The sequence below is a fragment of the Piliocolobus tephrosceles genome, chromosome 1 (genome assembly GCF_002776525.5).
Source record: "Piliocolobus tephrosceles isolate RC106 chromosome 1, ASM277652v3, whole genome shotgun sequence".
In the NCBI taxonomy this organism is placed as follows: Eukaryota; Metazoa; Chordata; class Mammalia; order Primates; family Cercopithecidae; genus Piliocolobus; species Piliocolobus tephrosceles.
Genome location: NC_045434.1, coordinates 190,506,261 through 190,532,990, shown reverse-complemented (window position 1 = coordinate 190,532,990; position 26,730 = coordinate 190,506,261). Strand labels below are relative to the sequence as shown.

Here is a 26,730-nt window from a genome sequence, read left to right as displayed (position 1 = left end):
CGTGTCCTGCTTCCCCTCCTTGCGCCTTTCCTCCCGGCCTCCGCGGAGACAGCCCAGCGCCGCGTACCTTCAAGTGCACATTGCGGCTGTGGGAGGGGGAGTCGAGGGCTGCGGCGACGCAGGTGCGCCTGTCGCGAGGACGCCTCTAACCTGGACTGGAAGAGGTTGCCGTGGGGACGGCGGGGGCGGGGCCCACGCCCGCGCATGCTCAGGAACGAGGCCGACTAATGACGCACTTCGCAGGCGCGCAGGCCGCAGGGCCGTTGGGTCCCATGGAGGAAAAGCTGCTGGTTCGGAAGGTGTCGGCATTGCAGGTGCGAGGGCGGGCGAGGGGTGCACAGGATTTTTCCCTTGGGGAAATCATGGGGTCTCGTACCTGGACCTCCCAGCGAGATGCTACCACGTTCAGTCCCCTAACCGCGCGCCAACCTCTGGAGATACCGGCTGTCCCCAACCGCGCTGAGGAAAGCTGGGACCCACAGACTCCCTGCCCTGCGCGCCCCCACTCCCACCACACGCTCGCGCGGGATCAGGGAAACGGGACAGAGCCTTAAGGCGAGGAGGGGCATCCAGTCCGGCATTCTCCCTTGAGCCCCCCGGAGTCCCAGCGCACAGCCCACCTATCCTTTCCCCGCCATCGGGTCCCCTCCTGCATTCGCCGGGACGACCTCTCCAGGACAGTCCTCCGAGATGCCCCCTCTCTTACCGTGATAAGAGACTTCTTTCCTCTCATTCTCCATACCAGGCCTGCGTCCGGGGCTTCTTGGTCCGACGCCAGTTCCAGAGCCTGCGAGCTGAGTATGAGGCGATTGTACGGGAGGTCGAGGGCGACCTGGGCACGCTTCAGTGGACCGAGGGCCGCATTCCCAGGCCGCGATTCCTCCCAGAGGTAGAACACACCTAGGAGAGAAGGAGGGACTTGGGCAGGGTGGAACCCACTTTGTCCCGGTGACAAGCTTTTCTCACTGGAAGAGGCAGTAGACTCACCTCCTCACACCCCACTCCTTAACCCTCAGCAACTTATCGCTAGATCGTGGTGCCCAGATACTTGGAAGGGTTTAACCCTAGGGCTCTCACATCTCTCTTGTTTCTCAGAAGGCGAAATCCCATCAGACCTGGAAAGCAGGAAACAGGGTAGCAAATCCAGAGCAGGGGCTGTGGAACCACTTCCCATGTAAAGATTCAGAGGGAGAGGCCACCTGGGAGGAGATGGTGCTGAAGAAGTCAGGAGAGAGCTCAGCAAATCAAGGAAGCGTCTGCAGAGATCACAGCTCCTGGCTTCAGATGGAGCAGAACAGGAAACCCAGCCAAGAGGAGACCAGAGACATGATAAGGATGGAGAATCCAGGTACCTCTCTGCCAAGATCAGGGCAAGCCCCTGACCTTCACTGTGCCTCAGCCTCCCCATCTGAAGAGTGAAAGGCTCGCGCTAGATACGCTGCATCCCTTTCCCGTCTTCCCTCTGCCGGAATAGGGCCATCACATGGTTGGGCAGTGGTGGGAAGGGAGTTTCCAAAGTCTAAGGCTAGGCCATTTCCCAAGGTCTGCTCCCTCAAGGTTTTCTCCTTCCTTTCTTCCCTCCTTCACAGAAGCCACAGATCCAAGACTGCCCCACAGCCAACCTCAGCTTCAAGAACTTCAGTACCACTGCAGCCACTTGGCCATGGAATTGCTGTGGCTGCAACAGGCCATCAATAGCCGTAAGGAGGTAACACTAACCTGGAATTCTTTCAGAACATTTAGGGTCAAGGGTGGGGGTTCGGGAGAGACCTCCTGCCATGCCCAAGCAGGCCTACTTGGTACAATGTATGTTCTCTCCCCCAACAGTACCTAATTCTCAAACAAACACTGGGATTCCCAGAGGCAGGCCCGATCAGAGAGGAGCGAGGCATGTGCCCAGAACATGGGGAACAGACCTGTAAGAGGGACCAGTCACAACCGAGCGCACCACTGGAGGACCAGTCCTACAGACACAGGACTGCTGGAGAGCTAGAACAGGAGAATGACTCCTGTCAGAGGGTCAAATCACCCCACAGATCCCCAGGATGTTTGGCCACTACACAAAAAAACATTGCTGGGGCTAAGTGCAGAGAACCATGCTACAGCCGGTCTGGACCCCCATCAAACAGCCAGGCCTTGGGGGACAGGCTCACCAAAGGGCCAGATGATGGAAGACAGACCTTTGGAGGGACTTGCCTGCTACAGATGAAAATCCTGGAGGACCAGCTTCCCAGAGGCTTAAAACCTAGGGACCATTGTCCCAGGAAGTCCAGGACACAGCTGTCTGCACTCTATGAGGACCCAAATATTAAGGAGACGTCTCCCAGAAAACTAGATCAAAAAGAGCCTGACTGCCGAACAGCCAGGACACAAGAGTTGGGCCTCTCAGAGGACCACATCATCTGGGATGGGACCTTGGCAGGACCAGAGCATAGTGTCCTCGATCTTTGGAGGACTAAACCACCCAAAGGCCAGATCCCCACTGATAGAAGCTCCAGAGATGGAACCTCCTATGAGCCTAGTCATGAAGGACAGAAAAACCAGAGGACTATACCATGGAGATCAAAGTCACCTGAGATCCTGCCTTCTACACAGGCAGGCTGTACAGGAGAGGAACAGTGGAGGGGCAGGCCATGGAAAACAGGACCACCTGGCTAGACCCTGAAGCCAGGAGAGGATCAAGTTCCAAAGGGGAATGCTATGAAAGGGCAGTGAGACAAGACCTCATCCTACATCCCTGACCAGCTCTGCCTTCTGCTCCTGCCCCTGGCCATTGGTGGCTAGTGGGGCCAAGAGAAGCTGGAGTAGAGAGCTGGCATGAGTATAGGGAAGCAGGAAGGACACGTTTTCAATCCTCTGCCTGTGACTGAATCCAAATTTGTTGATAAGGGGCTGGGTGCAGTGACTCATGCCTGTAATCCCAGCACTTTGGGAGGCCAAGGCGAGTGGATCACCTGAGGTCAGGAGTTTGAGACCAGCCTGACCAACATGGTGAAATGAAACCCCATCTCAACTAAAAATATAAAAATTAGCCAAGCGTGGTGGTGCATGCCTGTAGTCCCAGCTACTCGGGAGGCTGAGGCAGGAGAATCGCTTGAACCCAGAAGGCAGAGGTTGCAGTGAGCCAAGATGATGCCACTGCACTCCAGCCTGGGCTACGGAGCGAGACATGGTCTCAAAAAAACAAAACAAATTTGTGGCTAAGGAGTTACCTAGGGGAAGTGGAATGGGAGACCTGTTGGGAATAAAGCTTTTTCTTAGATTCTGAGCCTGGCTGCTTTCATCTTCTGGCCAGGACAGACTCTGGGTCCTGCTGTTCACTTCCTACTGGCATGGGGCATTGACCCTGGAGCCAGGTGGGAGCCATGGCCCAGGAACAGATCTAGCCATCCTCCTTAGGGAACAGCTCCCAAAGCTGATCCCCTATTGAGCTCAGCCTTGTGCTTTAGAGTGGCAAGGAGGCTCTGGAGAGTAAGGTAACACCTATGTTTAAGTATGATCTCCCAAGGCCGGGCACGGTGGCTCAAGCCTGTAATCCCAGCACTTTGGGAGGCCGAGGCAGGCGGATTACCCGAGGTCAGGAGATCGAGACCGTCCTGGCTAATATGGTGAAACCCCGTCTCTACTAAAAAATACAAAAAACTAGCCAGGCGAGGTGGCAGGCGCCTGTAGTCCCAGCTACTCGGGAGGCTGAGGCAGGAGAATGGCGTAAACCCGGGAGGCAGAGCTTGCAGTGAGCTGAGATCTGGCCACTGCACTCCAGCCTGGGCCGCAGAGTGAGACTCCGTCTCAAAAAAAAAAAAAAAAAAAAAAGTATGGTCTCCCCAGGGCAGATTGGATCAAACCCTGAATGCAGATAAATGCTCCTGCCACAGTCTCCCTCTGCCTTCGTGGGTGAGAGGGCAGGACTCCACCTCTGATTGGCAGTGTTCCCAGCCCTTCCTTGGTTGCCTGGCAACAGCTCTGTGTCTCTGACTGAGGATACACTATGGCAGGTGGCAGTCCAGCAGCCAAGAGGGTAGTGGTGTACCGGAATGGAGACCCCTTCTTCCCAGGCTCCCAGCTGGTGGTGAGTCAACGCCGCTTCCCCACCATGGAGGCTTTCCTCCGCGAGGTGACATCAGCTGTGCAGGCCCCACTGGCTGTGCGTGCCCTCTACACACCTTGTCATGGCCACCCTGTCACCAACCTGGCAGACTTGAAGAACAGAGGGCAGTATGTGGCCGCTGGATTTGAACGATTCTACAAGCTCCAGTGAGTGGGCTGGGGTTGTTCAAAGAGCCTAGCAAGGGAGGTAATGGCAAGAGTGTGTATTCAGTACCTACCATGTATGTACCAGCACGTTACTGGTACTTACTGAATTCTTATGTCGGGCGGTGGGGGGTGGTTTTGCCTCCATTAGAAAGGGAAAACACACAGAAAACCTGCCTAAGCGTACACAACAAATAGCTGAACTGAAATTCAAATAGAATTCTGTGTGTTACTAATGTTTATGCCCATCACAGCCAAGATCAGCCTGTGGGAAGACCACTGCCCCACAGGGTGAGCCCCTTTTTCCAAAAGCTCTTCTTGCTTGGACTCCCTATCACTGAACACTCTAAATCCGCCCATCCATTCCTCCCCACTGTGCTTAGGCATCCCAGACTCTCCTGTTAGGCTAGGGTCATCCCCCATTGCAGGAGAGCACTGTCTTCCAGGGTGGGAGAAGAATTTGAGTACCTGAGTCTCTGACTCATGTCTGGCTTCCAGGTCCTACGCTTAGCTCTCAGCTAAGTTTGCTTACTATAGTGTAAGGATCAAGAGGGGGGAAGCGGCTGGGCGTGGTGGCTCACGCCTGTAATCCTAACGCTTTGGGAGGCCGAGGTGGGTGGATCACCTGAGGTCAGGAGCTCGAGACCAGCCTGACCAACGTGGAGAAACCCCATCTCTACTAAAAATACAAAATTAGCTGGGCGTGGTGGTGCATGCCTGTAATCCCAGCTGCTCGGGAGGCTGAGGCAGGAGAATCGCTTGAACCCGGGAGGCAGAGGTTGCAGAGCCAAGATTGTGCCACTGCACTCCAGCCTGGGCAACAAGAGTGAAACTCCATTTCAAAAAAAAAAAAAAATTAGCCGGGCCTGGGGGCACAAACCTGTAATCGCAGCTACCCAGGAGGCTGAGGCAGGAGAATCGCTTGAACCCAGGAGGCAGAGGTTGCAGTGAGCTGAGATTGCACCACTGCACTCCAGCCTGGGGGACAGAGTAAGACTGTGTCAAAAGAAAAAATAAAAAGCCGGAGGAGGGAAGCTAGGTAGACTTAGAATCTAGGCTTCATTCCTTGTGTGACTTTAGGCAAGTCACTTAATTTGAAGTCTCATACAAAAGGGAGATAAAACAACCTATCTCATGAATGAGAACATTCTTAGGATATAGCAAGATGCATAATGCACTAGTTTCATAATGTTTCTCTTGACATTTTTTTTTTTTTTTTTTTTTTTTTTGAGATACGGTCTTGCTCTGTCACCCAGGCTGGAGTGCAGTGCAGTGGCGTGATCATGGCTCACTGCAGCCTCGAACTCCAATCCTCCTGCCTCAGCCTCCCAAGTAGCTGGGGCCACACGTGCATGCCACCATGCCTGGCTAATTTTGGTTTTGTTTTTGTTAGCAATGAGGTTGTCCAGGCTGGTCTCAAACTCCTGGGCTCAAGTGATCCTCCTGTTTCAGCCTTCCAAAAAGCTGGGATTACAGGTGTGAGCCACTATGCCCAGCCCTCTTGACCTTTAATCTCACGGTTAGCATTGAGACCCCAGTCTGGATTTCCAGACTTACCCAGCACTTACCCAGCCAACACTTGAGCACTCAAGGAGTCCTAGGGCAGGTTCAAGTGCCAATATCTGTTTCTGGACGGAGATGACTGCCACTATTCCATGGGGAGGGGTATCTGGTGAGCTGTGCCCCAACCCAATACTGACATCTGCCAGGCTATTGAGGCCTCAGGCTCCACAAGATGACCTGTGACCTATCTGTCCTTTCAGCTATTTGCCTCATGGAGGGAAAGATCCAGGTGGGAAGAGCTGCAGACTACAAGTGAGTCTGGGGGAAGCTGTGCCCAGCCCCTCTATCTTCCCACTCCTAGAACTGCCCCCAATTTGGTCTGGGAAGCCAGGGAAGCAGCAGGATCTGCCAGTTCCATGGGGGGTACTTTGGAGCCAGCTTCTATCCTTCCTGGGGTGTGGAACTTCAAGACACTATTTCTTGCTTCTGTCCCAGCCTTTATCTCCACACTGGGGTCCCCAAAGGAAAGAGGAAGCTGTGAAACACAGATTGGGGGAGGGGGTGGTTAGAGTGTGACTTAGGGAACATTGAAGCACCTTGTGGTGAAAGGTGTGACCTGTCTTATTCCTCCTGGCCCCCTTCCTGCCCCAGTCTGGTTCCGACCCCCTCACTCCACACCTTGGACGGACCCACCCCAAACCAAAGGCCCCGACTCTCCTAATTTGGAGGCCTGATTTGGGTTTCAGGGTCCTCCCGTGACTCGCCACTTGTGTGATGGGGCCGTTGGACGGTGGCGGCCTGCAGGTGCTCCCTGCTACATTCAGTGAGTGCCAGTGTTGGGGAGCAAGGGCGTCAATTTTTGTTTTTGTGAGACCAAGAAAATGGTGTTGAGTTTGTTCCAGGAGCCTCTGGCTACTGTTGGTAATATAGGAGTCCAGCATGCTTGATGGGTGAAAAGAGACCAGTGTTATGGTTATTGCTGGCCCTGTGCCACCCTTCGCCTCACATGTAGGGACTCCTGGGGACACTCCCCTTTACCAGGCTTTTTGTCTCAGTGTGTTCAGGAATGGGGACCTGGTAAGTCCCCCATTTAGTCTGAAGCTGTCCCAGGCTGCCAGCCAGGACTGGGAAACTGTGTTGAAGCTCCTGACTGAGAAGGTCAAGTTGCAGAGTGGGGCTGTGTGCAAGTGAGTATGGGGACTGGGAGGGCCCAAAAGTCCCCAAAGAGAGCCTCCCCACTGGCTTCAGCTGTGGCTGAGGATGAAGAGGCAAAAGGAAAGCACATTCCCCAACATGGGACTTCCCCCTATGCCACTGGGAGAGGGCCCTCTGCCCAGCCCTCAGAGGCAGGGTAGAGCTTGGGTGACTGGTGCCCAGAGGCCAGAGAGCACCTTGGAATAGCTGCACCCACCCTTCAGTCTGCTGAATGTGAAGAAGCATTGAGTCTACCAGCCCTTATCCTGCTTACCTCTCTCTCCCAGACTCTACACCCTGGAGGGGCTCCCACTGTCAGCAGGGGAGGAGTTGGTAACTGGCCATTACTATGTGGCTGTCGGAGAGGATGAGTTCAAGGACCTTCCCTATCTGGAGCTGCTGGTGCCCTGCCCCTCCCTGCCCAGGGGCTGCTGGTATGTATGTGGGAGGTGGAGGGGTAACAGGCCAGGCAGAGGAAGCCACCCTCTGGGTCTGTGTGCTCTGACTCTATGCCCTCTACCCACTACAAGCCTTTCCTTTTGTCATTGTAGGCATCCTCCAGGCTCGAAGTCTAGGCCCCACATGCAGGGGGTAGGTGACGCAGGGGACAATGAGGGGTGGGAAGGAAGGGGAGTGACTGGCTGACAACTCTTCTGGCACAGGCTCTGACCTTATTTCACTGCATCCTCTGTTTCTTTTTTTCTTTTACTTTAAATATAGAGATGAGTCTCACAGTATTGCACAGGCTGGTTTTGAACTCCTGGGCTGAAGCAATCCTCCCACCTTGGCCTCCCAAAGTGCTGAGATTATACTGTGCCTGGCCTGCATCCTCTTAACAATCTTTTTTTTTTTTTTGAGACAGAGTTTCGCTCTTGTTGCTCAGGCTGGAGTGCAATAGCACTATCTCGGCTCACTGCAACCTCCACCTCCCGGGTTCAAGCTGTTCTCCTGCTTCAGCCTCCCAAGTAGCTGGGATTACAGGCATGCGCCACCACACCCGGCTAATCTTTTTTTTTTTTCTTTTTTGAGACGGAGTCTCGCTTTGTTGCCCAGGTTGGCGTGCAGTGGCGTGCAATCTCGGCTCACTGCCAGCTCTGCCTCCCAGGTTCACACCGCTCTCCTGCCTCAGCCTCCCGAGTAGCTGGAACTACAGGTACCCACCACCATGCCCAGCTAGTTTTAAAAATATTTTTAGTAGAGACAGGGTTTCACCGTGTTAGTCAGGATGGTCTAGATCTCCTGACTTCGTGATCCACCTGCCTCAGCCTCTCAAAGTTCTGGGATGAGAGGCATGAGCCACCGTGTCCAGACACACCCAGCTAATTTTTTTAATTTTTAGTAGAGGCAGGGTTTCCCCATGTTGGTCAGGCTGGGGAGTAGGAAAGGTAAGAATGGCCGGCAACCAGGGTCCAAGCCCATTGTCCCTTCTCTAGGCCCAAGGCCACAGGGCCCAGGTAACGCAGCCCTCTCCAAAGGAACCAGACGGAATTAAGCCATCCACTTTCTATGCCAGACCCCAGCAGACCATTCAGCCAAGAAGCAAGCTGCCCACACTCTCATTCCCATCAGGTGAGGGGTCCCTGGGGCTCACGCCCTTCTTAGCTGCCTTTTGACAGTGACATGGATTAGTCCCTGCTGTTGTTGGGGATGTCCATGGGAGAGAATGCCCAGACACAAAGCCGGCACTGAAAAAAAAAAAAGATAAAGGAGCCTGAGCCTACTCTGGCTCAGGAGACTGCCTGTTAAAAAAAAAAAAAAGGCTGGTCCTAACCTCCTCATAACTGTCTCCAGCTCCCCCCGTCTGTATATCCTATTCCTTCTTCACAGGGCCTCATCACACGAAAAGAAGCGCCTGGAAAGGACAGTGCTTAAAGCGATGAGACTTCAGGGGTGGGATCTAGAGGGGATGGGGGTGGGACCAAAGGCCCACCTCTCACTTCCCTGCCATCCTGGGAGGTGGTGGGGAATGCAGAACCAGGTTCAGGGGAGGGAAAGGGGCTGGCACGAAGGTCCAGGGCAGGAATACTGAGGGCTCTTCAGCCTGGGCATCACCCAGTGCTGCCTCCCTCTTTAGGAGTTACGGGAGTATATGGAGCTCCCCACCCAAGGAAGGAGACAGCGGGGGCGCCCAGGAAGTAGCAGATGATGAAGACACCCAGACAGAGGAGCCCTTGGATCAGGTAAGCTGTTGGATCAGGGACCAGTATGTTGGGATGGGAGGAGCTCTGAGCTGGAAACTGGCAGCCCTGGGCCCCAGGAACAGTTCTCCCTTGTGACTGAAGGTAAATGATCTCCTAACTTCCTACCTTGTTACATGAGGAAGCAGTTCCTAATTTCCAGTTTCTTCCTTCTTTGGGGTCGGGGACCTCATGGCTGAGAGCTAGAGGCTGGCCATACTCACGGCTCCATTCTGTGTAGCCTTCCACCTCCTCCAGAGGGCAGCACAGATAGAGGAAGAGGCCCTGTCCCTGGAAAACCAGCCTGGGGCTGTGGCTGCTCTCAACCTCAGCGCCAGCTCTGCCATCTTGAGAGCCAGCAGCCCCAGAGGGGAACTGGGGACCACCACTCTGGCCACCTTTTGTCCTTGGCCTCCAGCAGCTTGTTCCTCAGGAGCCAGCACCTCCCCTGGGCTCACAGGGTACACTGTGGCCTCCTCAGCCCTCCCCATTCTCCTGCTTCTAAACCCACAGCCCAGCCTTCCCTTCCTCTGAGCAGAGCAGCCCTGGCTTGGGGGCTGTTTCCTTATGGGATTCTGTGGCCACAGAAAGGAGTAGCTGACTGAGCCTGGGAGACAGGCTACAAACGGGGGAGCGGGTTTGTCACAATAAAAGAATACTTACTAACCTCTGTTTACCACAGATTTATTGACAGCTACTACTCGCCAGGTGTGCTGGGTGCTGGAGTCAGGTGGGGCTGGGGCTCACAGCTGTCTACCTGTTTAAGAGGGGCTGGCAGTGAGGATTTCTGCCCACCTCATGGGTGAGGCAGGCAAGGCTAATAGACAGCTCATCTCCTGCATCTGCCACTCCGATGTACCTTCTTCCCCTCGGTTCCACTCCTCATTCAGCCAAGGCGCTCTGACTGAGCCCTGGAGGCCTCCCGTTTGCATTTCTGGCTCAAAGTCTGCAGCTGGCCCTTTCCATGCAGCTGGGGTTCTGCAGTCCATGGAACCTGCCACCATGATAGTCCAGATCAGGCCACAGTAATGGTGGCTGGGTTGGGGGCCTGAGATGTGAGCAGGAAGAGAGCTGCTGGGGCAGAAAGGTTGCTGAAGGCGAGCGCAGAGTCTCCTGTGCTAAATCCCAGCAGCTGAACAGCACTTGAAGGTTACAAAACCCTTTCACTCTTGTTCTCTTATTGTGATCCATGAGGTAGCTGTTATCCCCATAAGAGAGGAGGAAGCTGAAGCCAGAGAGGGGAAGTGCTAGGTCCATCCACTCACTGCCAGCACTTCATGGCCCAGGTGCTTCCTGGAGGCAACAGAGCTGGAGGTGGGTTCAGCCCACTCAAAGGGTAGACGGCTGCCCCTGGGTCTTACTCACTGAGCTTGTGATGCAGAGTGAAATTCCTATCACAGTGAGCACCATGCCAGCAACTGCTCCTGGGATAATAGGCAGAAATCAAGGGGGTCTGAGCTTAGCCAGGCCAGTAGGAGCTGGTACAGGGCTGGAGGAAGGGCTCAGATGGGGTCTGGTCCTGAATCCCGCCCCAGCCTCTGTCTGTCCCCAGACTGTCCAGGGGAAGGGAACTCTGAAGGCCACAAGCAGAACAGCTGCAGAGGAAAGGGCAGGATGGGAAAAGGCCGTGTCCTCACCCACTCTGGGGAGATGGGTTCAGGGAAGGAACTAACACAGGTATGTCGATGTCCAAGGAGCTGAGTCCTGCACTCGCAGTAGCCTGACTTACGTTTTCCACCAATATCTTCTCCAAGGGCCTTGCCAACAATCAGTGTGAAGATGATGGCCAGAGAGTTACAGATGGGCACAGCTAGGGTCAGATCTGGGTGGTCAGAATGGAAAGAATGCCTGAGATGCAACAAATGCCTTTCTAGGCACAAAACACTTCCATTATCATCATTTCATACCTTTAAAAAAGGTATCATAACCCCATCTTCCGGCTGAAGTCACAGCAAATCTCAGGACTCAAACCCACATCTCCTGACTCCACGTTCAGGAGAGTCTGTGCTTCCCTGTGCTTCCCAGGATTCCAGCATGAAGACCTGAACTCTGAGGTCTGGGACCAGCCTGGTTTCATAATGAGAATGAAGTCTTTGCACTCAGAGAGAACTTGTGAGATCTCAAGGACATCTGCACAGACAGGCAGGCACCCAAATCCCAAAGGATGCAGTAGAGAGTCAAGTAACACCAAGCACAGCCACTATTGTGATACCATGGCCTAGGTGCTTTGTGTACATATCTCAATTTTCACAACACTGCAAGAAGGGGATTATCACCATTTTGCATAAAGGAAGCAAAGGCTCAAAGAAGTCACATAAACTAAGGCAAGTTGAGGATTTAAACCAAGGCTTGCCTGACTCCTAAGCCTGCGCTGTTATTGAACTGTGGATACAGACAAAGCAGGACATCAGGTGAAGCACATTTTGTTTCTGTTTCAGCCCAAGCTCAGGCCTTATGGAGTTAAAAAGTGTCAGAAGGAAGAAGCCAGGAGCTGTTCAGGACATTGGGCTGGACCTGTGGTGTGGGTAGAGGGCATCATAGCCCAAGATCTGTTCCTTAATTTTGAAGTTCCAAGGGACTGACTGCCAATAAGCAAACTTGAAAAAGAGTAATGGAGTTGGCCGGGCACGGTGGCTCATGCCTGTAATCCCAGCACTTTGGGAGGCTGAGGCAGGTGGATCACCTGAGGTCAGGAGTTTGAGATCAGCCTGGTCAACATGGTGGAACCCCATCTCTACTAAAAATACCAAAAATTAGCCAGGGTAGTGGCAGGCACCTGTAATCCCAGCTACTCAGGAGGCTGAGACAGGAGAAGTGCTTGCACCCGGGAGGCGGAAGTTGCAGTGAGCCAAGATCACGCCACTGCACTCCAGCCTGTGGAACAAGAGTGAAACTCCGTCTCAAAAAAGAAAATAAAAGAAAAAGACTAACAGAGTTAACTTAAAATTTGTTGGCCAGGCACAGTGGCTCACGCCTGTATTTCCAGCACTGGGAGGCCGAGGCAGGTGGATCACCAGAGGTAGGGTGTTTGAGACCAGCCTGGCCAACCTGGGGAAACCCCGTCTCTACTAAAAATACAAATTATCAGCCAGGTGTGGTGGCAGGCACCTGTAATTCCAGCTACTTGGGAGGTTGAGTAACGAGAATTGCTTGAACCCGGGAGACGGACGTTGTAGTGAGCTGAGATCACGCCGCTGCATTCCTGTCTGGACAACAAGAAGGAGACTCCATCTTTTTTTTTCTTTTTTTGAGACAGAGTCTCGCTCTGCCACCCAGGCTGGAGTGCAGTGGCCGGATCTCAGCTCACTGCAAGCTCCGCCTCCTCGGTTTATGCCATTCTCCTGCTTCAGTCTCCTGAGTGGCTGGGACTACAGGCGCCCGCCACCTCGCCCGGCTAGTTCAGGATCTCCTGAACTCATGATCCACCCGTCTCGGCCTCCCAAAGTGCTGGGATTACAGGCTTGAGCCACCCTGCTCGGCCGAGACTCCATCTTAAAAAAAAAAAAAAAAAATTGTTGAGGGTAGATCTCCTGTTAAGTGTTCTTATCACATTAAAAAGAGAGCCACAGACCGGGAGTGGTGGCTCACGCCTGTAATCCCGGCACTTTGGGGGGCTGAAGTGGGTAGATCACTTGAGGTCCAGGAGTTCTAGACCAGCCTGGCCAACATGGTGAAACGCCATCTCTACTAAATATACAAAAATTAGCCAGCCATGGTGGCACATAATCCCAGCTACTCAGGAGGCTGAGGCAGGAGAATCGCTTGAATCCGGGAAGTGGAAGTTGCAGTGAGCGGAGATCGGGTCACTGCACTCCAGCCTGGGCGACAGAGTGAGATCCATCTCAAAAAACGAAAAAGAGAGAGCCACAGCCGGGCACAGTGGCTCACACCTGTAATCCCAGCATTTTGGAAGGCCGAGGTGGGCGGATCACCTGAGGTCGGGAGTTAGAGACCAGCCTGACCAACATGGAGAAACCCCATCTCTACTAAAAATACAAAATTAGGCTGGGTGTGGTGGCTCATACCTGCAATCCCAGCACTTTGGGAGGCCAAGGCGGATGAATCATTTGAGGTCAGGAGTTCAAGAGTAGCCTGGCCAACATGGTGAAACCCCATCCCTACTAAAAAACAAAAATTAGCCAGGCATGATGGCACATGCCTGTAGTTCCAGCTACTTGGGAGGCTGAGGCAGGAGAATTGCTTGAACCTGAGAGGCGGAGGTTGCAGTGACCAGAGATTGCACCACTGCACTCCAGCCTAGGTGACAGAGCAAGGATCCATCTCGAAAACAATAAAAAAACAAAAAAACAAAATTAGCCGGGCGTGGTAGCACGTGCCTGTAATCTCAGCTGGTGGGGAGGCTGAAGCAGGAGAATCACTTGAACCCGGGAGGCGGAGGTTGCAGTGAGCCGAGACTGCACCATTGCACTCCAGTTTGGGCAACAAGAGCAAAATACCCTCTCAAAAAAAAAAAAAAAAAAAAAAAAGCCACACAAAAAAAGACCAATGGATAAAACAGCTGAGTTATCCATGGTAACAAGACTCAACTGCAGACCAGATGCTCACACTGGCTCCTCAGCACATTCTTTCCCAGCACTCCCAGGCTCGCCTGTGTGAGGGAGAGGAGCAAGCTGTCCTGCTCCTCATCCCCTGAGAGGCCCCAGCATGGAGGCATTACCCATCTAAGAAATTGATACAACAACCCCACTTACAAAGAGCCGCTTTCTTTGTTGTTTTTTCTTTTTGTTGCTGTTTTGAGACAGGGTCTCTCTCTGTTGCTCAGGCTGGAGCGCAGTGGTGAGGTCACTGATCACTGCAGCCTCAACCTCCCAAGCTCAAGCGATCCTCCCACCTCAGTCTCCTGAGGAGCTAGGACTACAGGCTTGCACCACCAAGCCCAGCTAATTTTTGTACTTTTTTTGTTGCTGTTGTTCCTAGGCTGGTCTCCTAGGCTCAGGTTATCTGCGCACTTCAGCCTCCAAAAGTGCTGGAATTACAGGCCTGAGCCACTGTGCCCCGCCCAGAGCTGCCTTCTTAAGTTTATATACCTTACAAGGAGTGTCATGGCTGCTGAGGTCTGGTTTGCAACAGTAGATGGGAGAAGGATGTAGCACGGTGCAGTGGGAAAGTGAGGGCATTGGAGTAAGGCAGATCTGAGTTTCCCTTGTAATCTTGGTTAGGATATTCAAACACTCAACCTGTTTCCCCATATGTAAAACAGGGATCACAGTATACCATTTCTTTTGTTGGACTGTTGTTAAGATGAGCTGTGATAATGCATAGATCGTCCCTGGCTGAAGTGGACGCTTCATAAATAGTGACTACTGTTCTGGTTATTAGAAAGGATGGATATTAAAGGATACAGGCAGAGAGGGTAATGAGATAAAAAGAATCTAATACTGTGATTAAAACTTGGTGAATGGCTAGCTGTAGTCAGCTGGTCAAGGGTTCAGCATTCTTCCACAGCAGTGAATGCACGAGGCCAGAGGCTTTCAAACTCATAAATAAGTGCATATTATTTCTTTCTTTCTTTTATTTTTTGAGACAGAGTCTCGCTCTGTTGCCCAGAGACTGGAGTGCAGTGGCGTGATCTCCGCTTACTGCAATCTCTGCCTCCTGGGTTCAAGTCATTCTTGTGCCTCAGCCTCCCAAGTAGCTGGGACTACAGGCACGCACCACCACACCTGGCTAATTTTGTTATTTTTAGTAGAGATGGGGTTTCAGCATGTTGGCCAGGCTGGTCTCAAACTCCTGACCTCAAGTGATCTGCCCTCCTTGGCCTCCCAAAGGACTGAGATTACAGGCATGAGACACCACGCCCAGTCAAGCATAAACTTTAATATATGGCTTCAAATCCTTCTGCACTGACATACTGTGGGACTTAAGAGAGGTGAAATTGCCCAAAGTTTTGCAACTTCATTTTCTAAGATAATCGTGTCTGCTTTACAGAATCATGATAGGAATTAAATAATGTGTAAGACTAGTGCAGTATCTCACGTAGTAGAGGGCAGTCAACAAATGTCAAGAGAAAGGAAATTTATGTATATGGAGCTCTGACTGTGTGCCAGGCACTCTCCTACATGTTTCTCATTCATTAAATTTAATCCTCACAATGCTATGAAGCCAACTGTATAAAACCAAGGCTCAAATGAGGGACTTGCTCATGGTCAGGCAGGTAGCACACAGTGGAAGCAAGAATGTGAAAACCAGCACTTGGCACAGCAAAATGAACCTTCCTTCTTCCTCCGCTGGTCACACAAGACTGCTAGGCTTCAAACCAATGCCAGTGCCTAGCAACATACTCATAACCAGCCTACTGTATCCCTCTTGTTCAGAGAAGAAGGTACTAAGAGGGAACTAGAGCTAGTCAGCCCTCTCTCACTGATGGGAATGAGGTGTTTCAAGCTCCATCCCCTCAAATCACTCTTCCAGGTGGCCTCAAACACTAAGCAGAACAGTTCCAAGCCAGGACCCACCTGTCGATGCCAAGGTGAGGTAATAGAGGAGGGAGCCACACTGGTTGAGGAGAAAGGGCATCAGGTACTGGAAAGAGGAGAAACCTGCAGTCAGTGTGATGGCCTGACTGAGCAGCACTGCCTTCTTTGAGCTCTTAGCGAATGCCTTTCCTTGGAGGGAGGGAGGGTTATAAAGACCCAGAGAACACTAATCCCTCTAAGGAGAACCCTTCCAGGGCAAAGAGGGAAACAGACTGAACTCTGTGCCTTTGCTCAAACTACCCTCTCCCTCAACTCTGCTAATTCCCATCCTGCAAGGCCTTGATGCCAATGTCAGCCCCTCCAGGAATCCTTCCCCAAGTCCTCCAGCTCCAGCCTTCCTCCTCTGAACTCCTCCCCTGCAGGGCCAATTTGAGCCCTAAGTCCTCCCTCTGGAAAGGCTCACAAATGTTGCCTTATGTAACTGAAGGAATCACAATAATCAAATGTGAATAATGGCAGCCATAGATTGAGCACTTACTATGTTCTAGGCCCAATGCTAAGTGCTCTACCTATCTCACCTAATTCCCACAACTGCCCTATCAGATGGTTATTATAAAATCGCCATTTACAGATGATGAAACTGAGGCTCAAAAGGACAACTGACTCTTCGGAGAATTTCTGGTGAGTGGGGGTGGGGCTGACCCAGACCTGTTTGACTCCAAAGACCAAATTATTGGTGGCAACTCCCGCGAGAGAGGGGCCTTTCACAAACGCACCTCAGTATTCAAGAACAGAGTCTTCATCTCCTGTAGCAACTGCCGGGCCCAGGTCGGCTCATGAACCCGCTGCAGGCCGGCGGAGGCCCGCTTCAGCAGTGGCTGCGTGCTTCCCCACAGGGCGGCCACCAGCACCAGAGCCAGCACCTGCCCTGAATGCAGACGAGTGAGTCACCCTGACCCCCCACCCCAAACGGCCGCCCACCCCGCCCTCTCCTGGCCTCCTAGCCCCAGCTAGCCGCCCCCCACTTCCCTCCTTCGCTGTCTTCGCCTCGGCTGCGACTGGCGGCTGAGGCAGGCCCAGGGAGGCTGGGGAGATGAATCCAGGAGTCCGGCCTCTGGGGTTGTAGCAGGGGTCGGGATTAGGGGGTGCAGGTGGAGCAGGAAATGAATTCGAGGCGAGGGTCGGGAGATCCATGGAGGGGCGGGGTCGGCTACCTACCCAGAGACGCCGCCATGGCAACGCCGCTGTCTTCTACTTCCGGGAACGAGGGGGCGGAGACCCATAATCCGGAAGTGGGCCCAAAGCGTTTTCCGGTCCTACTCACGTTGCGGCCTTCCTCGCGTCACCGCCGGGATGGTGAGTTTCAGAGTTATGGGTATTGCAGTGGGGGTCCTGGGCTGAGGTCGGGGCCCAATTCCGAGCACTGACGTTACCATCTTGTCCCCACAGAAGCCGATCCTACTGCAGGGCCATGAGCGGTCCATTACGCAGATTAAGTATAACCGCGAAGGAGACCTCCTCTTTACTGTGGCCAAGGACCCTGTGAGCGTCGGCTGGAGGGCGGGCGGGACCATGCGGAGGGGGTCCGGGAGGGGAGAGATCCTTCTGCCAGGACGATGGGTGGACACGCCAGTTTTGCCGTTAGCGGGGAACCAAAGAACAGCCCATTCTGAGAAGTAGGGAGAGGCCATCCCGGGAGTAGGTTGGCGAAAGTATTCTACTGGGAAAGGTGGGGAAGAACTCGATTGGCCGAGTGCGGTGTCTCACGCCTGTAATCCCAGCACTTTGAGAGGCCGAGGTGGGAGGATCGCATGAGCCCAGGAGTTGGAGACCAGCTTGAGCAACATAGTAAGACCCATCTCTACGCATAAAAAATTAGCCTGACGTGGTGGCTCGTGCCTGTGGCCTCAGCTGCTTCGGAGTCTTAAACGAGAGGATCGCTGAGCTGAGATCGCTGAGCTGAGATCGTGCCACTGCACTCCAAGAAAAGCAAGAGATAGTTGCCAGGCGGGGTGACTCAAGCCTGTAATCCCAGCACTTTGGGAAGGTGAGGCGTGCGGATCACGAAGTCAGGAGATCGAGACCATCCTGGCTAACACGGTGAAACCCCTCTCTGCTAAAAGTACAAAAAATTAGCCGGGCGTGGTGGCGGGTGCCTGTAGTCCCAGCTACGCGGGAGGCTGAGGCAGGAGAATGGCGTGAACCCGGGAGGCGGAGGCTGCAGTGAGCTGAGATGGCGCCACTGCACTCCAGCCTGGGCAACAGAAAGAAACTGAAAGAAAGAAAAGCAAGAGACCACTGTGGAAAGGGGATAAGGATGAGGGTCAGCTTGCCCAGAGAATGGGATGCGGCCTTTAGGGATAATCTAATCTTTCTACCAGGATAGGTGCAGGCTGTGTTATTCAGACACAGGGGACTTAATGAGCTTGTCTCTAGTCTCATTTTAAGTCAACCCCATTCTGCTACTCAATGCAAAACAGTCCCTCATGATACTGCCTTTTTTAAATTTTATTTTATTTTTGGGGGTACGGAGTCTCGCTCTGTTGCCCAGGCTGGAGTGCAGTGGTGCAATCGCGGCTCACTGCAGCCTCCACCTCCCAGGTTCAAGTGATTCTCCTCCCTCAGCCTCCTGAGTAGCTGGGACTACAGGCTCGTGCCGCCACGCCCAGCTAACTTTTTGTATTTTTAGTAGAGACGGGGTTTCACCATGTTGGCCAGGCTGGTCTTGAACTCCTGACCTCAGGTGATCCACCTGCCTCAGCCTCCCAAAGTTCTAGGATTACAGGCGTGAGCTACCACACCCAGCCTGGCCATTTTCAAGATGAGAAAACTGAACTTCAAAGGAGAGAAACACTGTATTTGAGATTGTACAGTGAGACAGTGGCAGAGCAGGCACTGGAACCCAGATTTCCCTACTATGAACTGCTCCCACTTGGATAAGACATCAGAGATACTGTTTTTCTGGACTGGAGCTCAACTTGGCCTTTTATTCTTTGGAGCCACTGGGAGTCCCAGTAGAGCTGGAGCTAACAAATGAGAATGCTTTTACAAGCCACCTGACTCCTCTGTTGCTTACCTTCAGAAAGGGAGGAGAATCCAGGAGTTGGTCTTTTTACCAGCTCCCTGCTGTTTCCCAAGAAATGAACAGAAGAGGGCAGAATCAGCCTGGCTACAGGCTGCTGAGGGTTCCTGGGGTAAAGTTGGAAGCATTGCTCTTACTGGGATGTGTACTATCCTGTGGTTTGACTTTTCCAGATCGTCAATGTATGGTACTCTGTGAATGGTGAGAGGCTGGGCACCTACATGGGCCATACCGGAGCTGTGTGGTGTGTGGACGCTGACTGTATCCTTGTTTTGGCTCTGAGTCCGTGCTGCTAGGGTCTGTCAGCAATGGAGAGGCTAGGTTGGAAGTTGGGAGTTGGGGGTGTTGTTGAGGGCCTAGAGAACAATACCTCCTATTCTCTGGTCTCTTCACTGGCTGGGGAAACATTCAGGACAAGTTCCAGTTCTGGATAAGGAGGTGAGACGGGAAGAAAGGCTCTTTGGGGCTGAACAGGGAGATGATTCACTTGGCCTCCCCCAGAGGACAAGGGCTCAGGTGAACTTCATCATGTTTCTTAACAGCTCTTCAGGGGACACCAAGCATGTCCTCACTGGCTCAGCTGACAACAGCTGTCGTCTCTGGGACTGTGAAACAGGTAAGCTAGGTTCATTCACTTTTTTAGCAACAGGTCCTAGGAAAATAGAGATGAAATCCATAGATAGTTTCCAGTCTAGGGAATAAGAGACAAGATAAGAAAGACAGATGAGAAAAGAAGGTCTTACAGTAAGATATACACCATGGTAGAGGAAGCGTAGATTACTATGGGAGGCCAGAGCCCGGCAACTGGCTCCCTGGAGTGGGGATGGGAGCAGCCTGGGAAGGTTTCCCAAGGTAAATGTCATATGAGCTGGGGCTTAAAGGATGAGGAAAGACGTCATCACTTTGGCGCATGCAGGAGTGAAAGTGTGGAGACTGTGTGTCCAAGTCATCTGATCTGGCTACAATTCCTGCTTCTTGGTGGGGTGGGGGTAGGGGGGTGAAATACACAGTCATGGAAAAGATGAAGCTGGAGACTCAGGCTAAGGCCAGAACAGGTCTTGAATGCCAAACTCAGGAGCTTGGCTTTGTTCCATAGAATATGGGATGCTATGGAGGTCCTTGAGCAGGCAAGAGTGGGGGTCTGTTCAGTTTAACAAGGTCAGGGAGCAGGGGGAGGCACTGGAAGAGCTAAGACTGAAGACAGGGGAGCCTATTAAGTTTTCTTTTTTTTTTTTTTTTTCTTTTTCTTGTTTTTGAGACAGAGTCTCGCTGTCACCCAGGCTGGAGAGCAATGGCATGATCTTGGCTCACTGCAACCTCCACCTCCTGGGTTCAAGGGGTTCTCCTGTCTCAGCCAGCCTGAGTAGCTGGGATTATAGGCGCACACCACCATGCTTGGCTAATTTTTTTTTTTTGAGACAGATTCTCTTGCTCTGTCACCCAGGCTGGAGTGCAGTAGCACAATCTTGGCTCACTGTAATCTCTGCCACCTGGGTTCAAGTGATTCTCCTGTCTCAGCCTCCCGAATAGCTGGGATTATAGACATGCGCCATCACACCTGACTAATTTTTGTATTTTTAGTACAGACAGGGTTTCACCATGTTGGCCAGGCTGGTCTCAAACTCCAGACCTCAGGTGATCCACCTACCTCAGCCTCCCAAAGTGATGGGATTACAGGCATGAGCCACTGCGCCTGGCCGGTGGCTAATTTTTGTATTTTTAGTAGAGATGGTGTTTCACCATGTTGACCAGGCTGGTCTCGAACTCCTCACATCACGTGATCCACCTCAGCCTCCCAAAGTGCTGGGATTACAGGCATAAGCCACTGTGCCCAGCCTAAGCTGTTCTGTTTAGTGCCAGGTCTATGCTGGGCACTGGGGACATGCAGGGAAATCAGATCAGGTCTTTGCTGTGGAGGAGTGCAGTCTGAGGGGGGAGACAGATATATTGCAGTCTACATATGAGCAGTACCACATTAGCAGGATGTCTGAGGAAAGAGTCTGGATAAGAAGTTAAAATACTTGGCCAGGTGTGGTGGCTCACGTCTGTTAATCCCAGCACTTTAGGAGGTCGAGGTGGGTGGATCACTTGAGGTCAGGAGTTCAAGACCAGCCTGGCCAACATGGCGAAACCCCATCTACTAAAAATACAAAAATGAGCCAGGCATGGTGGGGGGTCCCTGTAATCCCAACTACTTGGGAGGCTGAGGCAGGAGAATCGCTTGAAAGGTTGCAGTGAGCCAAGATCACGCCATTGCACTCTAGCCTATAGGACAAGAGCGAAACTCTATCTCAAAAAAAAAAAAAAAAGGGCCTGGTGCAGTGGCTCACACCTGTAATTCCAGCACTTTGGGAGGCCAAGGTGGGTGGATCATGAGGTCAGGAGATCGAGACTATCCTGGCTAACATGGTAAAACCCCATCTCCACTAAAAATACAAAAAATGAGCGGGGCGTGGTGGCGGGCACCTGTAGTCCCAGCTACTTGGGAGGCTGAGGCAGGAGAATGGCTTGAACCCAGGAGGCAGAGCTTGCAGTGAGCCGAGATCGTGCCACTGCACTCCAGCCTGGGCAACAGAGTGAGACTCTGTCTCAAAAAAGAAAAAATACTTTTTAAGTTTGGGTCACTGGAGCAAGAGAAACAGTGAGATGCGATGGTAGCATTCTCTAGAATGTCCTCCCTGCAATTGCAACGGATGGTGTAGCCCAGACTCTGCCTGTTTCCAGGAAAGCAGCTGGCCCTTCTCAAGACCAATTCGGCTGTCCGGACCTGTGGTTTTGACTTTGGGGGCAACATCATCATGTTCTCCACAGACAAGCAGATGGGTTACCAGTGCTTTGTGAGCTTCTTTGACCTGCGGGATCCAAGCCAGATTGGTGAGGGCTGGGATTAGGGCTAGGGTTGAGGTAAAGGCTGCAGCTCTAGAGCCCAGGGCCTAACGTCTACTGCTCCACACAGACAACAATGAGCCCTACATGAAGATCCCTTGCAATGACTCTAAAATCACCAGTGCCGTTTGGGGACCCCTGGGGGAGTGCATCATCGCTGGCCATGAGAGTGGAGAGCTCAACCAGTATAGTGCCAAGGTAAGAGGCCACATGGGGCCTGAGCCTACCAGAATGATTTTTTTTTTTTTTTATTTTTAGTTGAAAAGATGGAGTCTTTGGGAGACCGAGATGGGCGGATCACGAGGTCAGGAGATCGAGACCATCCTGGCTAACACGGTGAAACCCCGTCTCTACTAAAAAATACAAAAAATTAGCCAGGCGTGGTGGCGGCGCCTGTGGTCCCAACTACTCGGGAGGCTGAGGCAGGAGAATGGCGGGAACCTGGGAGGCGGAGCTTGCAGGGAGCCGAGATGGCGCCACATCTGTAATCCCAGTGCCTTTGGGGGCCAAGACAGGGGGATCTCTTGAGCCCAGGGGTTGGGGCTACAGTGAGCTGTGATCATACCACTATACTCCAGCCTGGGTGACAGTGAGACCCAGCACTTTGGGAGAGTCTGGGATTTTCTAAAAAAAAAAAGTGCTGCGATTTTCTAAAAAAAAAAAAAAAAAAATTAAAAAATTTTTTTAGGCTCAAGCCTGTAATCCCAGCACTTTGGGAGGCTGAGACGGGCGGATCACGAGGTCAGGAGATCGAGACCATCCTGGCTAACACGGTGAAACCCCGTCTCTACTAAAAAATACAAAAAACTAGCCGGACGATTTGGCGGGCGCCTGTAGTCCCAGCTACTCGGGAGGCTGAGGCAGGAGAATGGCCTAAACCTAGGAGGCGGAGCTTGCAGTGAGCTGAGATCCGGCCACTGCACTCCAGCCTGGGCGGCAGAGCGAGACTCCGTCTCAAAAAAAAAAAAAAAAAAAAATTTTAAAAAGAGCAGGGATGAGATTCAAATGTAGATTTCACTACTTTCTAGCTGTGTGATCTTGGGCAAGTTACATAACTTCTCTGACCCTGTTTATCTGTAAAATGTTTCAAGGATCAAATGATATCACATGTTTGAAAAACTTGTCACAAAGTACTTGGACATGTTAATAAGGATCACAGGCCGGGTGCGGTGACTCACACCTGGAATCCCAACACTTTGGGAGACTGGAGCAGGAGGATTGCCTGTGCCCCAGAGATTGAGATCAGCTTGGGCAATATAGGAAAACCCTGTCTCTAAAAAAAAAAAAATTAAAAATTAGCTGGGTGTGGTGGAGCGTGTCTCTGGTCCCAGGTACTCAAGATGTTGAGGCTGAAAGATTGCTTGAGTCTGGGAGATTGAGGCTGCAGTGAGCCATGACTGTGCCACTGTACTCCAGCCTGGGTGATAGAACAAGACCCTGTCTCAACAAAAAAAAAAATTAAGGATCACAAATGAACAGTTCCCTGCCACCAGAGTATAATGCCCTTTGCTGAGCTCCTAGAACAAAGACGTAAATCAGACACAGTCCCTTCCCCCTTGGAAGGGACTTGCAAACAGCTAGCACCTGAGTCAGATTGTGAACTGTGCCACCATAGAAGTCTCAACCAGGTGTGGAAGGTGCACTGTCCCAGGGAGGTGGTGTGTACATTAAACCCTGGAGAATAAATGGAGCTTCAAGCAGGAAGGAAAGAACATCCCACAGGCAAAAGGAACAGCAAAAGCAAAGGCACAGAGTTAAGAAAGTATGGAGTCTTCAGGAACCATTGGGATGTGGTCTTGGGGACAGAGGACAGGGAATAGATTTTAAACGTCCTTAAGTGTGAGGAGATAAAGAGTTTTGATTTTCCTCCAGGCATTAGGGAATCTTTAAAGGGTTATCGATGGCCAGATTTTCCTTCCAACAGCTTTTGCAGGTTATGTTTGGAGAATGGACCTGAACTAGCCATCAGGCATAGGATGTACATTACTGGACAGAGTCAAGGGATATTTAGGGGTGACTGATTAGATAGAGGGGGTGAGGAAAACAAAGTCCATGCTGTCTCAGCTTTCTCATTTGGTTGCTTAGGTTTTTGGGGAACTGAGATTAGTAGGGATTGGGCCCAGTCAGTCTCACTCTTCCTCCTTCCCCAGTCTGGAGAGGTGTTGGTGAATGTTAAGGAGCACTCCCGGCAGATCAATGACATCCAGTTATCCAGGGACATGACCATGTTTGTGACCGCATCCAAGGACAACACAGCCAAGGTGAGCCTGGGCAGGGGTCTGGCAGGGCTGCTCCCTCCCTCCTGCTGCACAGCTCACCCTGCCCGACTTCCCCCAGGAAAGCTCTTTCTACATATATCCCCCTTGCCTTCTCTCTCCAGCTTTTTGACTCCACAACTCTTGAACATCAGAAGACTTTCCGGACAGAACGTCCTGTCAACTCAGCTGCCCTCTCCCCCAACTATGACCATGTAAGAGAACCCCATCCAGCCTTCCTGCTAAAGCCTCAGGAAGCTTCCAAGTTCTAGATGCTTGTCCAGAAGTTGGGCTACAACATTGTGGGGGAAATGATATCAGGCAGAGAGGAGATTCCCAGAGGAGTAACAAAGCTGGAAGGACGAATAGCCCCAGGGAAGTGGGCAGGAGGTGGCAGAAGTGTCTGATCATCCCCTACCTTTGGTATCCTCCCATTGAGCTGTGTGAGATGTGAAAAATGTATATGGCAGGAGAAAAACAGAAAATGGACTTAGTGTCCATCAGGCCTATCTAGAGTTTCTTCTTCCATTCAGGTGGTCCTGGGCGGTGGTCAGGAAGCCATGGATGTAACCACAACCTCCACCAGGATTGGCAAGTTTGAGGCCAGGTAAAGAGGAAGAGAGCTCTTCCAAATTGAAATCTCATGGGGTGTACCTTTTTTTTTCCCCCCCCCGAGACGGAGTCTTGCTCTGTCACCCAGACTGGAGTACAATGGCGTGATCTCTGCTCACTGTAACCTCTACCTCCCAGGTTCAGGCGATTCTCCTGCCTCTGCCTCCCAGGTAGCTGGGATTACAGGCACCCACCAACACACCTGGCTAATTTTTATATTTTTAGTAGAGACAGGGTTTCACCATGCTGGCCAGGCTGGTCTTGAATGAACTCCTGGCCTTAAGTAATCTGCTCACCTTGGCCTCCCAAAGTGTTGGGATTACAGGCATGAGCCACTGTGCCCGGCCTTCATTATATTTCTCTATGCCCATATTTCCTCTACTGTATAATGAGACAGTGACAATATACTTACCATAAAATTATGCAGATTAAATTTTTCACTTAATATTTATTAAGCTCTTTAAGCACTGCCCAGCACGTAGTAGGCACTCTATAAGTATTAGCTATGAATTCAGGCAGACTTCTGGGTCCAGTCTTCCCCTTATAATAAAAAAGTTAAAAAATAAAGATACAGGGTCTCACTATGTTGCCCAGGCTGGCCTCGAACTCCTGGGCTCAAGTGATCCTCTAGCCTCAGCCTCCCAAAGTACTGGGATTACAGGTGTGAACCACAGCCCACAGCCCCCAACTTCATCTTATTTTGTTCACATTTACTTCTTATTATCTCAATTTTTCTGCTTTATTATTATTTTTTGAGACAGGGTCTCACTCTGTTGCCTAGGCTGGAGTGCAGTGGCACCATTTCTGCTCACTGCAACCTCCTGGGCTCAAGCGATCCTCCTGCTAAGCCTCTGAGTAGCTGGGATTACAGGTGCACACCACCGTGCCTGGCTGTTTTTTGTATTTTTAGTAGAGATGTTGGCAAGGCTGGTCTCAAACTCCTGGCCTCAAGCGATCTGCCTTCCTCGGCCTCCCAGTATGCTGGGATTACACGCATGAGCCGCCACGCCTGGCCTCAAATGCAAATTATATCACAAAAAATAAAGCAGAAGCCGAGTTCGTGACCAGCCTGGCCAACATGGTGAAACCCCATCTCTACTAAAAATACAAAAATTAGCCAGACATCTATAATCCTAGCCACTCGGGAGGCTGAGGCAGGAGAATTGCTTGAACCCAGGAGGTGGAGGTTCCAGTGAACCGAGATTGCGCCACTGTACTCCACCCTGGGTGACAGAGTAAGACTCCATCTCAAAATAAATAAATGGGGCCGGGCGTGGTGGCTCATGCCTGTAATCCCAGCACTTTGGGAGACTGAGATGGGCAGATCAGGAGGACAGGAGATCAAGACCATCCTGGCTAACACAGTGAAACCCCATCTCTACTAAAAATACAAAAAAATTAGCCGGGCATGGTGGCAGGCACCTGTAGTCCCAGCTACTCAAGAGGCTGAGGCAGCAGAATGGCGTGAACCTGGGAGGCGGAGCTTGCAGTGAGCTGAGATCGCACCACTGCACTCCAGCCTGGGCGACAGAGCGAGACTCCATCTCAAAATAAATAAATAAATAAAAATAACAATTTGCATTTGGGGAGCGCCACCTTCAAAGTGTTTTGGAAGGAGATGGAAAGTGAATTAATTGTATCCCTTTTCCTCCAGGTTCTTCCATTTGGCCTTTGAAGAAGAGTTTGGAAGAGTCAAGGGTCACTTTGGACCTATCAACAGTGTTGCTTTCCATCCTGATGGCAAGAGGTAGGGTCCCAGTGAAGCGGCTGAGCTAAGCCCGGGTTGGGTCTCTGCCTCTCCTAGAGTAGGCACCTGACTGGTGCCTGGCTATCTTTTTCCAGCTACAGCAGCGGTGGTGAAGATGGTTACGTCCGTATCCATTACTTCGACCCACAGTACTTTGAATTTGAGTTTGAGGCTTGAGAAGCTGGATATCCGGCCAGGCGCAGTGGTTCATGCCTGTAATCCCACCACTTTGGGAGGTCAAGGTGGACGGATCACCTGAGGTCAGGAGTTTGGGACCAGCCTGACCAACATGGAGAAACCCCATCTCTACTAAAAATATAAAAATTAGCCAGGCGTGGTGGCATGCGCCTGTAGTCCCAGCTACTCAGGAGGCTGAGGCAGGAGAATCACTTGAACCCAGGAGGCGGAGGTTGCAGTGAGCTGAGATTGTGTCATTGCACTCTAGCCTGGGCAACAAGAGCGAAACTCCGTCTCAAAAATAATAATAATAAGTTGGATCTCCATCCAGGCCAGAGAAGATTCTCACAGAAGGTTTTGAACTCTAAGAAATAAATTGGTTTGGTAATAAATGGCTTGTGTTCAGATA

At 51.8% G+C, this 26,730-nt stretch overlaps 4 protein-coding genes across 8 annotated transcripts; 3 read left to right on the top strand and 1 right to left on the bottom strand.

Moving 5' to 3' along the window:
• Positions 1–146: 146 nt before the first annotated feature.
• On the top strand, positions 147–3,262 carry IQCC (IQ motif containing C). The gene is made up of 5 exons (XM_023219350.2): positions 147–314; positions 746–889; positions 1,096–1,348; positions 1,590–1,708; positions 1,828–3,262. The coding sequence occupies exons 1-5, from the start codon at positions 228–230 to the stop codon at positions 2,656–2,658; spliced, it is 1,434 nt and encodes a 477-aa protein (XP_023075118.2). The 5' UTR covers positions 147–227; the 3' UTR covers positions 2,659–3,262.
• Positions 867–17,131, bottom strand: TMEM234 (transmembrane protein 234). 4 transcript variants are annotated; one of them, XR_002733163.2, is made up of 7 exons: positions 16,781–17,127; positions 16,339–16,490; positions 15,602–15,668; positions 10,855–10,947; positions 9,985–10,119; positions 9,793–9,882; positions 867–900 (listed from the first exon to the last, which is right to left on the bottom strand). XR_002733163.2 is itself a non-coding variant. In XM_026457242.2 (7 exons), the coding sequence occupies exons 1-6, from the start codon at positions 16,794–16,796 to the stop codon at positions 10,012–10,014; spliced, it is 495 nt and encodes a 164-aa protein (XP_026313027.1). In that variant the 5' UTR covers positions 16,797–17,131; the 3' UTR covers positions 9,794–9,882; positions 9,985–10,011. The 4 variants fall into 4 exon arrangements, 3 of the variants coding, with proteins under 3 accessions (XP_026313027.1, XP_023075124.1, XP_023075123.1); XM_026457242.2 differs by lacking the exon at positions 867–900 and adding an exon at positions 10,491–10,549 and having other exon boundaries at positions 9,794–9,882; positions 16,781–17,131; XM_023219356.2 differs by lacking the exon at positions 867–900 and adding an exon at positions 10,491–10,549 and having other exon boundaries at positions 9,794–10,119; positions 16,781–17,126.
• Positions 3,798–9,659, top strand: DCDC2B (doublecortin domain containing 2B). The gene is given in 10 exon segments (XM_023219304.2): positions 3,798–4,254; positions 6,015–6,066; positions 6,501–6,577; positions 6,810–6,941; positions 7,236–7,382; positions 7,500–7,539; positions 8,382–8,517; positions 9,023–9,069; positions 9,072–9,128; positions 9,384–9,659. Coding segments are annotated over 10 exon segments (1,230 nt in total). The 5' UTR covers positions 3,798–3,988.
• Positions 16,784–26,730, top strand: EIF3I (eukaryotic translation initiation factor 3 subunit I). Of its 2 annotated transcripts, XM_026457240.2 has the most exons (11): positions 16,786–16,918; positions 17,012–17,104; positions 18,818–18,905; positions 19,195–19,260; positions 21,369–21,518; positions 21,601–21,728; positions 23,681–23,791; positions 23,911–24,000; positions 24,319–24,392; positions 26,052–26,144; positions 26,240–26,730. In XM_026457240.2, the coding sequence occupies exons 1-11, from the start codon at positions 16,916–16,918 to the stop codon at positions 26,319–26,321; spliced, it is 978 nt and encodes a 325-aa protein (XP_026313025.1). In that variant the 5' UTR covers positions 16,786–16,915; the 3' UTR covers positions 26,322–26,730. The 2 variants fall into 2 exon arrangements, with proteins under 2 accessions (XP_026313026.1, XP_026313025.1); XM_026457241.2 differs by lacking the exon at positions 18,818–18,905 and having other exon boundaries at positions 16,784–16,918; positions 19,187–19,260.

Coding starts and splice junctions, on each gene's coding strand:
- IQCC (XM_023219350.2), top strand. CDS start 228: ATGACGCACTTCGCAGGCGCGCAGGCCGCAGGGCCGTTGGGTCCCATG. Junction 1,349..1,589: donor GATAAGGATGGAGAATCCAG/GTACCTCTCTGC, acceptor CCTCCTTCACAG/AAGCCACAGATCCAAGACTG. Junction 1,709..1,827: donor CCATCAATAGCCGTAAGGAG/GTAACACTAACC, acceptor CTCCCCCAACAG/TACCTAATTCTCAAACAAAC.
- TMEM234 (XM_023219355.2), bottom strand. Junction 15,669..16,338: donor CTCTGTTCTTGAATACTGAG/GTGCGTTTGTGA, acceptor TCCTCTTTCCAG/TACCTGATGCCCTTTCTCCT. Junction 10,120..10,854: donor AGAAGATATTGGTGGAAAAC/GTAAGTCAGGCT, acceptor TCATGGTGGCAG/GTTCCATGGACTGCAGAACC.
- EIF3I (XM_026457240.2), top strand. Junction 17,105..18,817: donor TTACTGTGGCCAAGGACCCT/GTGAGCGTCGGC, acceptor TGACTTTTCCAG/ATCGTCAATGTATGGTACTC. Junction 24,001..24,318: donor TCTCCCCCAACTATGACCAT/GTAAGAGAACCC, acceptor TCTTCCATTCAG/GTGGTCCTGGGCGGTGGTCA.